The 14,007-nt window shown below is 44.7% G+C and overlaps 1 protein-coding gene across 4 annotated transcripts in view; it reads right to left on the bottom strand.

The window, feature by feature from the left end:
* hecw1a (HECT, C2 and WW domain containing E3 ubiquitin protein ligase 1a) overlaps positions 1-14,007 on the bottom strand; it is an 83,371-nt gene that overhangs the window by 10,506 nt on the left and 58,858 nt on the right. For all 4 annotated transcript variants that reach the window (XM_045710956.1, XM_045710958.1, XM_045710955.1 and 1 more), the window contains 11 exons: positions 13,543-13,696; positions 12,096-12,205; positions 11,773-11,894; positions 9,433-9,618; positions 8,956-9,090; positions 8,688-8,802; positions 6,644-6,740; positions 6,114-6,197; positions 5,387-5,493; positions 554-668; positions 60-173 (listed from right to left, as the gene is read on the bottom strand). In XM_045710956.1, the coding sequence (XP_045566912.1) occupies positions 60-173; positions 554-668; positions 5,387-5,493; positions 6,114-6,197; positions 6,644-6,740; positions 8,688-8,802; positions 8,956-9,090; positions 9,433-9,618; positions 11,773-11,894; positions 12,096-12,205; positions 13,543-13,696 (1,339 nt within the window). The remainder of the gene's footprint in view (positions 1-59; positions 174-553; positions 669-5,386; positions 5,494-6,113; positions 6,198-6,643; positions 6,741-8,687; positions 8,803-8,955; positions 9,091-9,432; positions 9,619-11,772; positions 11,895-12,095; positions 12,206-13,542; positions 13,697-14,007) is intronic.

The raw sequence follows: 14,007 nt of genomic DNA, 5'->3' as shown, positions 1-14,007 counted from the left end.
TCCACGCACACGTCCACTTCCATTCACACACATGCACACACAAACACACACACGCTTACCCCTCCTCTCCCAAGAAGGTGATGTAGAGCTTGTTCCTCTGCAGCTCCTTGCGGGAGTAGGCCATCACCTGGTTGAAGGTGCCCTCCAACAGGTGGTCTCTTCTGATGATCAGTCTGGGACAATAATGAAATGGTTAGCAAACTACAGTTCCTATACAGACATGCTTATCTCCTCTCATCACATCATCTTACTGGGTCTTATAGAGCTATTCAGAACATTTAAGATAGAAATTCAGACATAATCCACAATGCTACATGGTAGAAAATCATCTACTGTATCTATCTCTATGTGTAGTTTCTGCTTGCAACATCTTGCAATATCCTTGACATATAATTACCACCAGGGGGTGGGTATCAGCATATACACTCAAGCATGTGTGTCACACACACACACACACACACACACACACACACACACACACACACACACACACACACACACACACACACACACACACACACACACACACACACACACACACAGACAGACTTACTTGATCTTCCCTGGCCCCTGGCCATAGCCCTTAGCTTCCAGCTTCCTGTAAAAGTTGCGCAGTTTGGCTTCAAAGTCTCTGCGGTATGGAGCAGGAGCTCGGGCCCTCTGTAAGCCTGCCAACACACACACACACACACACACACACACACACACACACACACACACACACACACACACACACACACACACAGTGAGCGATAGCCATAATTTACATAATGCACAGTGCATATCCGACCAGCGGTGGAATATGCTGCCGCAGTGTGGCACGCAGGGCTAACCAAGGGACAATCCGATACCAGAGAAGAGCAGTTCTTATCATCATTGGCACATTTGTGATCCATCAGTCAACTAATTATTTGACTTGACTTGAAGCTAGCCCGAGTCAGGCCAGCCTCAGTTCAACAGAGCAAGGGAGGAGAAAAGTACTACTCAGATGCATGCACCAATCTGGGCCTACCATCACTTCACACGCACTCGCAGGGAAAATGTCTCGGTCCTTCGCAAGATTACATTTTAAATCTGACCCTTAGCGCCGTATCCTCCCACTTCAACGATCGTCTGTGAGCCTACACCAGACCTGCTCCTCAACTAAAATGGAACTGATCCACCGCAGGACTGAGCGTTTCTGTTGCAGCGCCGTCCCAGCCATGGCTCGCCTGCTGAACAGTTGACGATTAAAATAATTTTCTGTAGTTTACAGTATTTTAATTTGTATTGCCAATTGTAATATTCAAATTTAAGTTGTATTCACAATTCGGCATGTTGCTGACATTTGTACAATGTTCTGTTGAAAAAGCAGTAAAAAAAACTTCTCTCTCAACAAAGACCAAAGGGAGAGAAAATGCAGCATCATTCCAATCCAGGTTTGCCTCCCTCCCGCTATGGCCCTACTCCTATTCATTCATTAATAGCTCCTCTGCTCTCATCAAACATAATAAGAACCCCTGACACCTCCTCACGGCCTCTTAACGACTCTAACAGCTCATTAACGCTGCATGGCCATGCTCTAATGTGGCACAGCGGGGCCTTTCATGGGGAGTGATGATCGTAGTGTGAGGATGCTAGCTGTTAGCTGCTAGCCTAGCACCAAATATATTTATAACTAACCCAAAATATACTGAACAAAAATAGAAACACAACCTGCAACAATTTCAACGATTTTACTGCGTTGCAGTTAATCTAAGGAAATCAGTCCATTGAAATGAATTCATTAGGCCTTAATCTATGGATTTCACATGACTGGGCAGGGGTGCAGCCATGGGTGCCCCTGGGAGGACATAGGCCCACCCACTGGGGAGCCAGGCCCAGCCAATCACAATGATTTTTTTTTACCCACAAAAGAGCTTTATTACAGAGAGAAATACTCCTCAGTTTCAACAACTGTCCGGGTGGCTGGTCTCAGCCGATCCTGCAGGTAAAGAAGCCGGATGTGGAGGTTCTGGGCTGGTGTGGTTACACGTGGTCTGCGGTTGTGAGGCCGGTTGGATGTACTGCCAAATTCTCTAAAACGACTTTGAAGGTGGCTTATGGCAGAGAATTGAACATAAAATTCTATGGCAACAGTTCTAGTGGACATTCCTGCAGTCAGCATGCTAATTGCACTCTCCCATAAAACTTGAGACATCTGTGGCATTATGTTGTGTGACATTTTATTGGCCTTTTATTGTCCCCAGCACAAGTGGCACCTGTGTAATGATCATGCTGTTTAATAGCTTCTTGATATACCACACCTGTCAGGTGGATGGATTACATTGGCAAAGGAGAAATACTCACTAACAGGGATGTAAACAAATTTGTGCACAACATTTTAGAGAAATAAGCTTTTTGTGAGGCGTATGGAACATTTCTGGGATCTTTTATTTCAGCTCATGAAACATGGGTCCAACACTTTACATGTTGCGATTATATTTTTGTTTAGTATACTGTAGTTCATCTGTGTCGTTTTCAGTGGGAGCAAATTAAGGATCGTGAGCAGAACCAAGGACACATAAGCGAGATCCTATTGGTGCGTTTTAGCATGTACAGTACAGTGGCAAGAAAAAGTATGTGAACCCATTGGAATTACCTGGATTTCTGCATTAATTGGTCATCAAATTTGATCTGATCTTCATCTAAGTCACAACAATAGACAAACATAGTGTGCTTGAACTAATAACACACAAATTATTGTATTTTTCTTGTCTATATTGAATACATCATTTAAACAGGTTGGAAGGTTCGAAAAATTATGTGAATCCCTTGACTAATTGGAGTCAGGAGTCAGCTAACCTGGAGTCCAATCAATGAGACGAGATTGGAGATGTTGGTTGGAGCTGCCTTGCCCTATAAAAAACACTCACAAAACTTGAGTTTGCTATTCACAAGAAGCATTGCCTGATGTGAACCATGCCTCGAACTAAAGAGATCTGAGAAAACCTAAGATTAGGAATTGTTGACTTGCATAAAGCTGGAAAGGGTTACAAAAGTATCTCTAATAGCCTTGATGTTCATCAGTCCACGGTAAAACAAATTGTCTATAAATGGAGAAAGTTCAGCACTGTTGCTACTCTCCCTAGGAGTGGCCGTCCTGCAAAGATGACTGCAAGAGCACAGCGCAGAATGCTTGATGAGGTTAAGAATAATCCTAGAGTGTCAGCTAAAGACTTACTGAAATCTCTGGAAAATGCTAACATCTCTGTTGACGAGTCTAAGATACATAAATCACTAAACAAGAATGATGTTCATGGGAGGACACCACAGAAGAAGCAATTGCTGTCCAAAAAAAATAATGGCTGCACGTCTGAAGTTTGCAAAAGTGCACCTGGATGCAAAATATTCTGTGGACAGATGACACTACAGTTCAGTTATTTGGAAGAAACACACAACACTGTGTGTGGAGATAAAAAGGCACAGCACACCAACATCAAAACCTCATCCCAACTGTAAAGTATGGTGGAGGGAGCATCATGGTTTGGGGCTGTTTTGCTGCTGCAGCAGAGTCATTATTGTTCAGCTGTGGCGGTAACTTTTACAAAACATGGACCCTCGTGCTCGTCATAGTCACACATATTTTGTCTGTTTGTGTTTAGGTGAATCTGGACTCCATCACTTCCCACATGACCTTCTCTATATATGTCACACCCTTTGGATTCTTCCCCAGGCATCATTGTTTCTGTTTCAGTTTCATGTCTGTTTCGTTGTTCGTGTTTCGCGTATTGATTCAATCACCCACTCCTTGAACTTGCTTCCCAACTATCAGCGCACATCATTACAGAAGTAAATCAAAAACAGAATTTCTTCAACAGAAGAAAATACGCTTTCTGGAGTGGCCCAGTCAGAGTCCTGACCTCAAACCGATTGAGATGCTGTGGCATGACCTCAAGAGAGCAGTTCACACCAGACATCCCAAAAATGTTGCTGAAATGAAACAGTTTTGTAAAATGGAATGGTCCAAAATTCCTCCTGACCGTTGTGCAGGTCTGACTACAGAAAACGTTTGGTTGAGGTGGTCAACCAGTTACTAAATCCAAGGATTCACATACTTTTCCCATCCTGCACTGTGAATGTTTACACGGTGTGTTCAATAAAGACATGAAAACGTATAATTGTTTATGTGTTATTAGTTTAAGCAGACTGTGTTTGTCTATTGCTGTGACCTAGATGAAGATCAGATCAAATTTTATGACCAATTTATGCAGAAATCCAGGTATTTCCAAAGGGTTCGCATATTTTTTCTTGCCACTGTATCTGCACATTTCAAATAAGGAACACACTCTCTGTGAAGCGTGTATGTGCAATAATACAATTCGCCCTTGCACTACCTGTAATATTTTTTTTTACTTTAGCAAAGCTCCACGTCTACAAAACTTACTGAACTCTGTTCATAACAGATTCCAGCTTTGGGAACAGAGGACTGTATTGCGATCTGGCTTTTCTTCGATGAGAAAATCAGGAGAATGTCGGCCCAGTTCCATCTCGCTCCATATTCTCCCACTGCCGGCCACTGGGCTTCCTCTCCTCACCATATTACATCACAGAGGTATTGCTCTATGGTGTGATATTTAAGCAATAAGGCCCGAGGGGTGGTGGTCAATATACCATGGCTAAGGGCTGTTCTTATGCATGATGCAAACCGGAGTGCCTGGATACCATAATCCCCCAAGGTGCCTTATTGCTATTATAAAATGGTTACCAAGGTAATTAAAGCAGTAAATATACATGTTTTGTCATACCCATGGTATACGGTCTGATATACTACGGCAGTCAGCCAATCAGCATTCATGGCTCGAACCACCCAGTTTATAATGGATTCTATTTCACAGTGTAATTATTAATTCATAACTGGCGCTAGGAGCCCACAGTATGGTCTGACTGATATTTCATAGCCAGTGTAATTATGGGTATGCTATCTTTGTAAAGGCTGAGGATAGAATGTTGACACCATCAACCCAATTGCTCATTTAAATCACTCATTGTGGTTTGCATTGAGTGGTGCTTGGGCTTCGCAATAGCTACTGTTCAAGAGGTAACTAGTTGTTTCCCTTAATGGGACTAATTCATAAGTGGCACTTGTTATGACTTGATTTCATGTGGTTCTAAGGATCCTGATTGGCTTAGGTCCTTAGTGCAGTCCGAGTGGTTACCCTCACTTAAATAAATGATGCCTATTCAGACATGGTTTGGGGTATTAGTAAGTCGCTCTGGATAAGAGCGTCTGCTAAATGACGTAAATGTAAATGTATTAAGTTAGGAGGGATTGGAGGTGGCCCATGAGGCTAGAGCCCTGTACTTGGTTAGCATGCATGAGAGCTGATTGGCTGGTCAGTGAAGTTAAAAGTGAGGTAAGACCCACCTGGGGAGTTTTGTGGCGAGGATCCGGGTGAGCAGCGGGGCGAGAAGCTGTACCCTGGGTGAAAGGAGTGGGGTGGAACATAGGACATGATTTCCTCCTCAAACAAGCTGCAAGGGAGGGAGGGAGAGAGGGAGGGAGGGAGGGAGGGAGGGAGGGAGGGAGGGAGGGAGGGAGGGAGGGAGGGAGGGAGGGAAAGTGAGGGAGAGAGAGAGCGTTAAAGGGATTGTTTACAAATTCCAAATGGTCCAAATGTTATGGACACCTAGAAAGTACTCAGTATCAAGTCTTTATTCCATTCCATTTCGTGAAGGAAATTATCCCTGCATTCTATACATAAACTGTCTGTCGATCATGTAGATTACAGGCTTTGCTCTCCTCACAAACATGGTAGGCAGACTGTAACAAATACCAATTCTGTCAGGCTGGGTCTGTGAACTATAAACCAATCAAATTACGGCTGCTGGCTGGTCTGTGGACTATAAACCAATCACATTACGCCTGCTGGCTGCTGGCTGCTGGTTGTGGGCATGGGTATATAGGCCTAAAGTAATACAGTGTGCCCATGTGAAGGGTGTAATCGTATTGGCGGTGAGACAGACAATGAATGAGCCGTGGGACTAGATGCTCTGGGTTTACTGTAATCTAGCCAGCGTCCGGCCAGCGGAGCCCCGCAGAACCAGCCAAAACAACCATCTAGTGTCAACAACAACAGGGTAAACAACACTACCTCAGTAGAATGACCAGGTCAGCGTCACAAGACAGCTTCTCCACCCCCTGTGAACCTTCCGTCTTGATGTAGTGGATCTTCTCCCTGATTGGTTGACAGAGTGAGAGCAGTCAAACATTCAGCCAAATTGTGACCTTAGAATTGTAAGGTTCTATCGGCAAAAAGAGGATTCTGAGATTGGCTTTAAACAAAAACTCACTGTACTGCCCTCCAAGTATGAGAGCCTGCCTGTTCACACTGACTCTGTTAATTGTAAGAACTTCACCCTCACACAGGAAACTGGACCCCTTGTAGTCACACTTACAAACTACAACATAAAGGCTTTATAGGGCATTCATAGTCTTAAAAAAAAAAAAATACTTCACAAATAATTTATAAACCAAGTCATAGTACATAAAAAGTGATATAAAAGGTTACTACCGAACGTATTTGTTCAGAACGTAAACACAAAAAGGTATAAATACAAACTCATAAAACAATTCATAAAGCAATAATAAGTCTTGCAAAAAATATAATATATAGAGGATCACCTTAGTACATGGTTCCTGGCCAGGCTCGGCTGGCGCTCTTGAAGCATCTCAAAAATGTTTGGCTGTCGAAGGAACGCCACTATCTTGTCATTGTAAGCTGTGGTGAGGGGGAGACAGAGGGGCAGGATGTCATCTATTGAGATGACTCATGTATTGGAGGCAGCTCTGCAGACTGGTCACTAGCTGGTAAAGTCACAAAGTCAGAGAATCTGATTTGAAACTTAACCCTGACCTTAACCCTAGCCTTAACCACACTGCTAAACTTAAATGCTGGAACCCTGCTAATATTTTTACGATATAGACCATTTTTACTTTGCAGTTGGCCCACGTTAAGTTCTGCCTCCAGGGCAAGATTCATGACAATAAACGTTAACCTGGACAGAGGGCGGGAAAGTGAGGCGCAACACTATCTCCCGTAAAATAATACAGTCAATAAAATGATGATTAAAACAAAGTGACCTTTCTGTCAAATGGCGTTCATCAGACAGAGAAACTAGGGAGACAGAAGACATGATGAAGTTAGCTCTGGTCCAGGGTGTTATATGCAGCTTGCTGATGCTGAGGTTAGCAAGCTGCATATAAGTCCTTGGACCAGAGCAAGTGTCACGACTTCCGCCGAAGTCGGTCCCTCTCCTTGTTCGGGCGGCGTTCAGCGGTCGACGTCACCGGCCTTCTAGCCACCGCCGATCCACTTTTTATTTTCCATTTGTTTTGTCTTTGTTTTACACACCTGGTTTCAATTCCCCAATTACATGTTCATTATTTAACCCTCTGTTTTCCCCATGGTTTTTGTGCGTGATTGTTTTATGTATGTTCGGTCCGTTATTGTGGGCTCGGTATTACGACATGTTATTGGAATATTTGAGTAAAGTTACTTGAGTTACTCATCTCTGCTGTCCTGCGCCTGACTCCTCTGCACCAGCTACGCCCAGACCACTACAGCAAGAGTATGAGTGATCGTGCTGAGATACTTCCTTTGGGTTATTGCTATTCACACAAATCACCAAAATAAGACTAAAATAAAGTGTTACATCCTGCTTTAATAGTATCCCATGATACTTTACATTCCTTTTGAATAATTTTGTTGAATAATATATATTCAAAAAAAGAAGAAAATATTTATTAGATACAAACGAATGTAAGAAATGGATGGATGTTGTGTTAGTACTCTGTGGTTCCGGATAACTTCAAAAGATAACAGTAACTTTATAGTGTGGCTAATTATTCAAAATCCACCAACAGATGACAGAATGCAGGCAAGTGACTGGTCGCACATCTTGTCCTCCATACAAGAAAATGTTCAGAGAAAATGTCACGCTGTCGTTACTCAACACATATCTGGATAACTTACTGTATGTCTAAGTGAACACAACTACCCCATTGAACCCATTTCCGATGGAAGGCGGCTGTCCGGTTAAAACCGCCCATCACTCTGTCCTAGTCCTGACATGACTGAGGAGAGGAGAGGCATTCTGTGGCACTCGGTGCTTTGTAATTACAGCGAGCGCTGTGCAGCTCAACCACACCAGTCGAGACGTTACAGAGGTGGGAGGATGAGAGGGAACCGTAGACTTACATGAGGGGAATGAGGAGGAATGTAAATTCCTATGGCAAGCCAGCGTGTCTTTGAGTGCCACGCCAGCCGTGGTGGCTAGGGCCGTGTCTGTGGCCTGGCTGATTCAGGAACAATTTTCAGGGTAATTAGGACAGAGAGAAAAAGGAGGAGTCTCTCAGGGGACGAGATAGAGTCACGCAATCATTGTCCTCAGCAGAGAGACTCTCCATTGAGACAAGCTGTATGCTTCTGGTTTGGCCCTCACTAGAAACACTTGGGGTGGATCAGTTGGTAGGAGGGTTGGGTTCTTGCATGGATCACCTACACTGAATACCGGTACGCATGTCGTCAAGACCATTTGGATGAAAGTCTGCTAAATGCCTAAACACAAACAGACAAAATATGTGTGACTATGACGAGCACGAGGGTCCATGTTTTGTAAAAGTTACCGCCACAGCTGAACAATAATGACTCTGCTGCAGCACTTACATGGTGCACCTAACGGTGTGGAGTCGGGGTGGTACTGGCTGCGTATGGCGGCTACCAGGCTGTTCCCAGGTCTGTGAATCAGGGAAGCTACTCGACTCCGGGACACATCAGACGCCTGGGACAGACACCACAAAGATCATCATCACTGTGATCCTCATCGTCACAGTCTCAATCATCAGCTCATAGAAGACGTTAGATGAGTCTACTATTGACTCCATTAGTAATGACAAATAGACCATCCAATTCCATTCCAAGAGGATTCTCTCACCTCGCCAGCACTGTAGCTGCGTAGTCTCTGCAGGTGCTGCCTGTGGGTCAGATGGTTGGGCAGACGGCCGTTCTGTAAGGGGATCCTGGGGTCAATGAAGGTTGTCGCCCGGCTGTTGTGGTCCACGAAAAACGACTGGAAAGAAGAGGAAAACAATGTCAAACAGAGATTTACATGAACAGGACTTAAGATGAAGTATCCAGGGGAAGCCCACAACCATGGTACCTAAAGTTTCATTACACATCACCGTGGCTCAAGTATCTTTCCACTGTGGCTAGACATTCTAGGTGGAATCCTGACTTCAGATCACTCAAGCTTCTTATTGACATCAATTATGGAATCAGGGTACAATCAGAATCTCTCAGAATTCTTAGTTTCATCATTTATCATTTCAGGACTAAGATCCATCTCTCAATACTAACTACAACCTAACTATAAGTGCATAGACGTATTTTGGATAAGTGAGCAGACCTTTACCTTGCCCTGTGGGTCTGTTTTGATCTCCCAGCCTCGGGGCAGCTCTAGTTGTGTGTCGGCAAACTTGTTGAGGAAAATCACCAGGTCTCTGTTGTGCTGGTAGCGCTCAAAGTTGCGCGCGTCCCGCCGGACCTTCAGGATCATGTGCTTCAGACAGGTACTGTTGGTGAATATCCGGTAGGCACCCTGGGATAGCGACACAGAGAACACATTACATTACAGGATGTGGTGTGGTTATACTGTGACAGTGGAAAAAGACCCAATTCACTGGCTTGTAATGCTACTGAACGCTATTGGAGTCATTGTGCACAAAAGGCGCAACCAACGCTCTCTCCACACAAACATACCAGGCTTCATTACATAAACACTAAAAGCACGGTGAAGTTTCAGTCAAACCATAAAGCTTATGTTTACAGTACTGTACAGTATGCTTTTAGACACCACCCTGAACTGAAATAGAATGGCACAGAATCTGCAAACAAAGTTATCCGATCGGGTGTACTTAGTAGTAATACACACTATTTGACCTTTCCTTCAGATCAACTATCTATAAACTCCTTTCAACCCAGGGGAAGAATTTCTCCCTCTCTGCCTCTCTCTATCAGTTGACAGGTCACGTCCCCACCTCTGTAACGGCTTCCCTTGCTTTGGCAGGAAGTTGCAGCGAGCTTCGACTCCCAACGGTCGATGGATCAATAACCAGACTCTATTAATAGATCGGCCATCGGTATGGAACAGCGCCCTGTCGACACAACCGCAACCGCTGGGCTTAGTTTGATGAGGTCATGACCGTGAGAGGACCGTGAAGTCACTGTTGGTGGTAATAAGCACCGTTTACCAAGGCAACAGCAGGGTCATATGATCTGGAAATAGACCTGAAGCGCTCAGGGATATGACCTGTCCTGTGCTGTGCTCTGAGGGAAGATGGTGAACGGGGGAAACTCCACTGAACAAAAATATAAACGCAACCTGTAAAGTGTTGGTCCCATGTTTCATGAGCTGAAATAAAAGATCCCAGAAATTTTCCAAACGCACGAGAAGCTTATTTGTCTCAAATTTTGCCAGAAATTTGTTTACAACCCTGTTAGTGAGCATTTCTCCTAAGCCAATATAAGCCATCCACCTGACAGGTGTGGCATATCAAGATGCTGATTAAACATCATGATCATTACACAGCTGCACCTTGTGCTGGGGACAACAAAAGGACACTCTAAAATGTGCAGTTTTGTCACACAACACAATGCCACAGATGTCTCAAGATTTGAGTGAGCGTGCAATTGGCATGCTGACTGCAGGATGGCCACCAGAGCTGTTGCCAGAGAATTTAATGTTCATTTCTCTACCATAAGCCACCTCTAACATTGTTTTAGAGAATTTGGCAGTACGTCCAACCGGCCTTACAACCACCGACCACGTGTATGACGTCGTGTGGGTGAGTGGTTTGCTGATGTCAACTTTGTGAACAGAGTGCCCCATGGTGGGGTTATGGTATGGTTAGGCATAAGCTACGGACAATGAACACAATTGCATTTTATCAATGCCAATTTGAATGCACAGAGATACCGTGATGAGATACTGAGGCCCATTATCGTGCCATTCACCCGCAGCCATCACCCAGCATGATAATGCACGGCCCCATGTTGCAAGAATCTGTACACAATTCCAAAAAGCTGAAAATGTACCAGTTCTTCTATGGCTTCCATACTCACCAGACATGTCAATCATTGAGCATGTTTGGGATGCTCTGGATCAACGTGCACGACAGTGTGTTCCAGTTCCTGCCAATATCCAGAAACTTCGCACAGCCGCAGTCATCAACTCAATGCAAAAGAGATGTGTCGCACTGCATTTGGCAAATGGTGGTCACACCAGATACTGACTGGTTTTCTAATCCACGCCCCTTCCCTTTTTTTGAAGGGTATCTGTGACCAACAGATGCATATCTGTTTTCCCAGTAGTAAAATCCATAGATTAGGGCCTAATGAATGTACTTAAATTGACTGATTTACTTATATGAACTGTAACTCAGAATAGGTTCTTGTGATAGGGCAACATGGTCAGTGTTAACATGTGCTGTGTCATCAGGTACAGTGGTAGGGTCGAGGTGAGACAGAGGTGAACTGTGTATTTCAACAGAGACCAACATACTGTAGGAATCAAGCGCCAGTTTACCAAGTGTTTACACACTGTAGCAAAGTTTGATTCATTCAGAAGGGAATGACTCATTGGTAGGTTATCAAAGTCAAAACAAGACGGTAAATAAAGATTCAACTGACAGTCAAACATTACATCCAAAGACCTAAACTATCAAAGGACTATTCCTATTTGAACAGCACTTACGTAGTTGGCGTGTAGGACCGTGAAGAACTCGGGGTGGGTGACGAACTTAACGGCAGGGCACTGGAGGAGCAAGGTGATCTTCTGGTTGCTGACAGGGGACGAGGGGCCCTCTCTCCTTGGCTCTGCACACAAAGGTAGGCAATGCGTGTCTAAATATTGAATAATATATGTACTGTAGTACCAGTGATACTGTAGTACCACATACACTGATCATGTTAATACCATATTAACGCCATGTCGGTAGAGCATGGAGCTTGCAATGGGTCATGGGTCAACTAAATGCATATTCCATTATGGTTTAGGTAGAGGAGTGAGATACACACCAATGGCCTGTGGTGGAGAGTCTGTTTCCGTATCCGTGCTAACACTTCTCTCCAACCTCCGTCCACCACACTCATCCTCCGTCGCCATGGTCCTCTGGATGTTCTGGTACCTGGAAAGGAACAGGGAGTGACATCACTGTACGTCAGTGCACCAACGAGGCACCTTATTGCATCGAGGCGCTTTGACGGTCAACTCTGTTGACTTGATCTGCTACTGTACACACTCGAGCAGTACAAGTAGAAATTAATCTATACAGTACCGCAGCTTGGCACCTTTTTGTCATTGAGAAACGAAACTTTGTACTTTCAAGATGCAACCCACGTCAAAGACAGCATCCACCATTCTTAAAGCTGGAATCCATAGCAGTGGAACTGCCAGGTCCGTTTGCGATTTAACTGGGTCATTTCTCATCTCTTATTCTTCATTCATTGGTCAATGGGTGTCCCTTGTGGCATAAAATTAGGTCAGTGTGTGGAAGGAGAAATTAGTTTATTTCTGAAGGTGTGTGTTCTGAATCTAATGTGGGCAAATCACTCTGGAACGTTAAAGACAAGGGGGCCCTCAGCGACTGGGAGCCAAACGATGGCTTCATTGCATCTTGACAGATTTAAATGTGTGTGTGTGGAGGGGGGGGGTGATTGTGTGAGTGAGGTATAGAAAAACAGAGAATGAAAAAGAGCGATTGTCAAATGTGAATTTAGATGTGAATTTAGGATGCATGCCCAGACATGTCCACTAGATGGCAGCACTACACAAACATAAGAGTAAACTGACGGCTTACCACAGAGGGGATATCGCATGAAAAGTAGTTACTAGGACATCACTGGGAATCCAACTGGTCATCACATCGTATGACTAAGGCAAGGCAGCCTAAGAGATATTCAATCATGATCCATTCTGACCATCTTATGCACTGAAGTAGATCCCCCTCTCTGCTCTCGTCCTCTCATCCCCCCTTTTCTATCCCCCCTTTCTTTATTACCCTCCCCTGTCTCCTCTCTCCATCCCCTCATCTCCCCTTCTCCGGTGCTTCAGGATGCCCATGGCCGGGAAGAACATGTACAAACACTAATCTGTTCCCTGTGCTGTGGGTCTACTAAATACAACATCAAATGTCTTGGCACTTATTTATTTACCTGTTTTAACATTGCAGTTGGGGCAGCGGCCAGTTGTGAGTGAATGTATTGATGTCCTCTATGTGCTTGTGTGTGCTGGACTGATGCTTTTCAATGTGCATGATGATGAATGTGCACGGTGATGCCAAAGGGAAGGACAATAAAGTTCTATTCCATTCGATTCTCTCAACCCCAAACAAGACCACAAACCCCCCACACAACCCAGGAAGTGAGGCATCACAATATACCCCTCTCCCCTCCTCCTCTACCACCCTCTCTCAACCCCCTTCCCTCCTCATCTAGCCTCATCCCCTCTTTCTCCCAACCTCACCTCCTGTTGAGCTGCTCCATCTGCTGGGTGGAGCTGGAGCGCTGGATGCCGTTACACTTGGAGGCGGCGTGCGTGGGCCTCCGCCAGGTGGTGGTGCGGTTCACATGGTCCACGTAGAAGACACGTCCGTGGCTGTCGATGCGCGCCTCCCAGTCTGCACACACACAGGAAGTACAGAGAGAGGGAGGGGGACACAGAGAGGGAGATGTGATTGTAATACGACACCCAATTAAGAATGACAGGAAAAGTAAGGAGAGGAATTGAAGGGAAAGGAAGTTAAAAGGGGTTTGGTTAAGAGATATGGTAGTAGCAAAAGGGAAAGCTGGAGACAGGAAAGAGGAGTAAGGATGGAATGGGAGGTTTGCTTTGGAAGATGATTGAAGCTGACAAGGGGTTATGGTCTGCTGTGGTCAGCTGGCTTTGGGATCAAAGTAATCTCACGGAGGTCGATATTGTATTAAGCAA

The sequence above is a fragment of the Salmo salar genome, chromosome ssa29, assembly GCF_905237065.1.
Source record: "Salmo salar chromosome ssa29, Ssal_v3.1, whole genome shotgun sequence".
NCBI classification, from domain to species: Eukaryota; Metazoa; Chordata; class Actinopteri; order Salmoniformes; family Salmonidae; genus Salmo; species Salmo salar.
The sequence above is the reverse complement of the archived record's forward strand: the minus strand, read 5'-3'. Positions and strand labels throughout refer to the sequence as shown.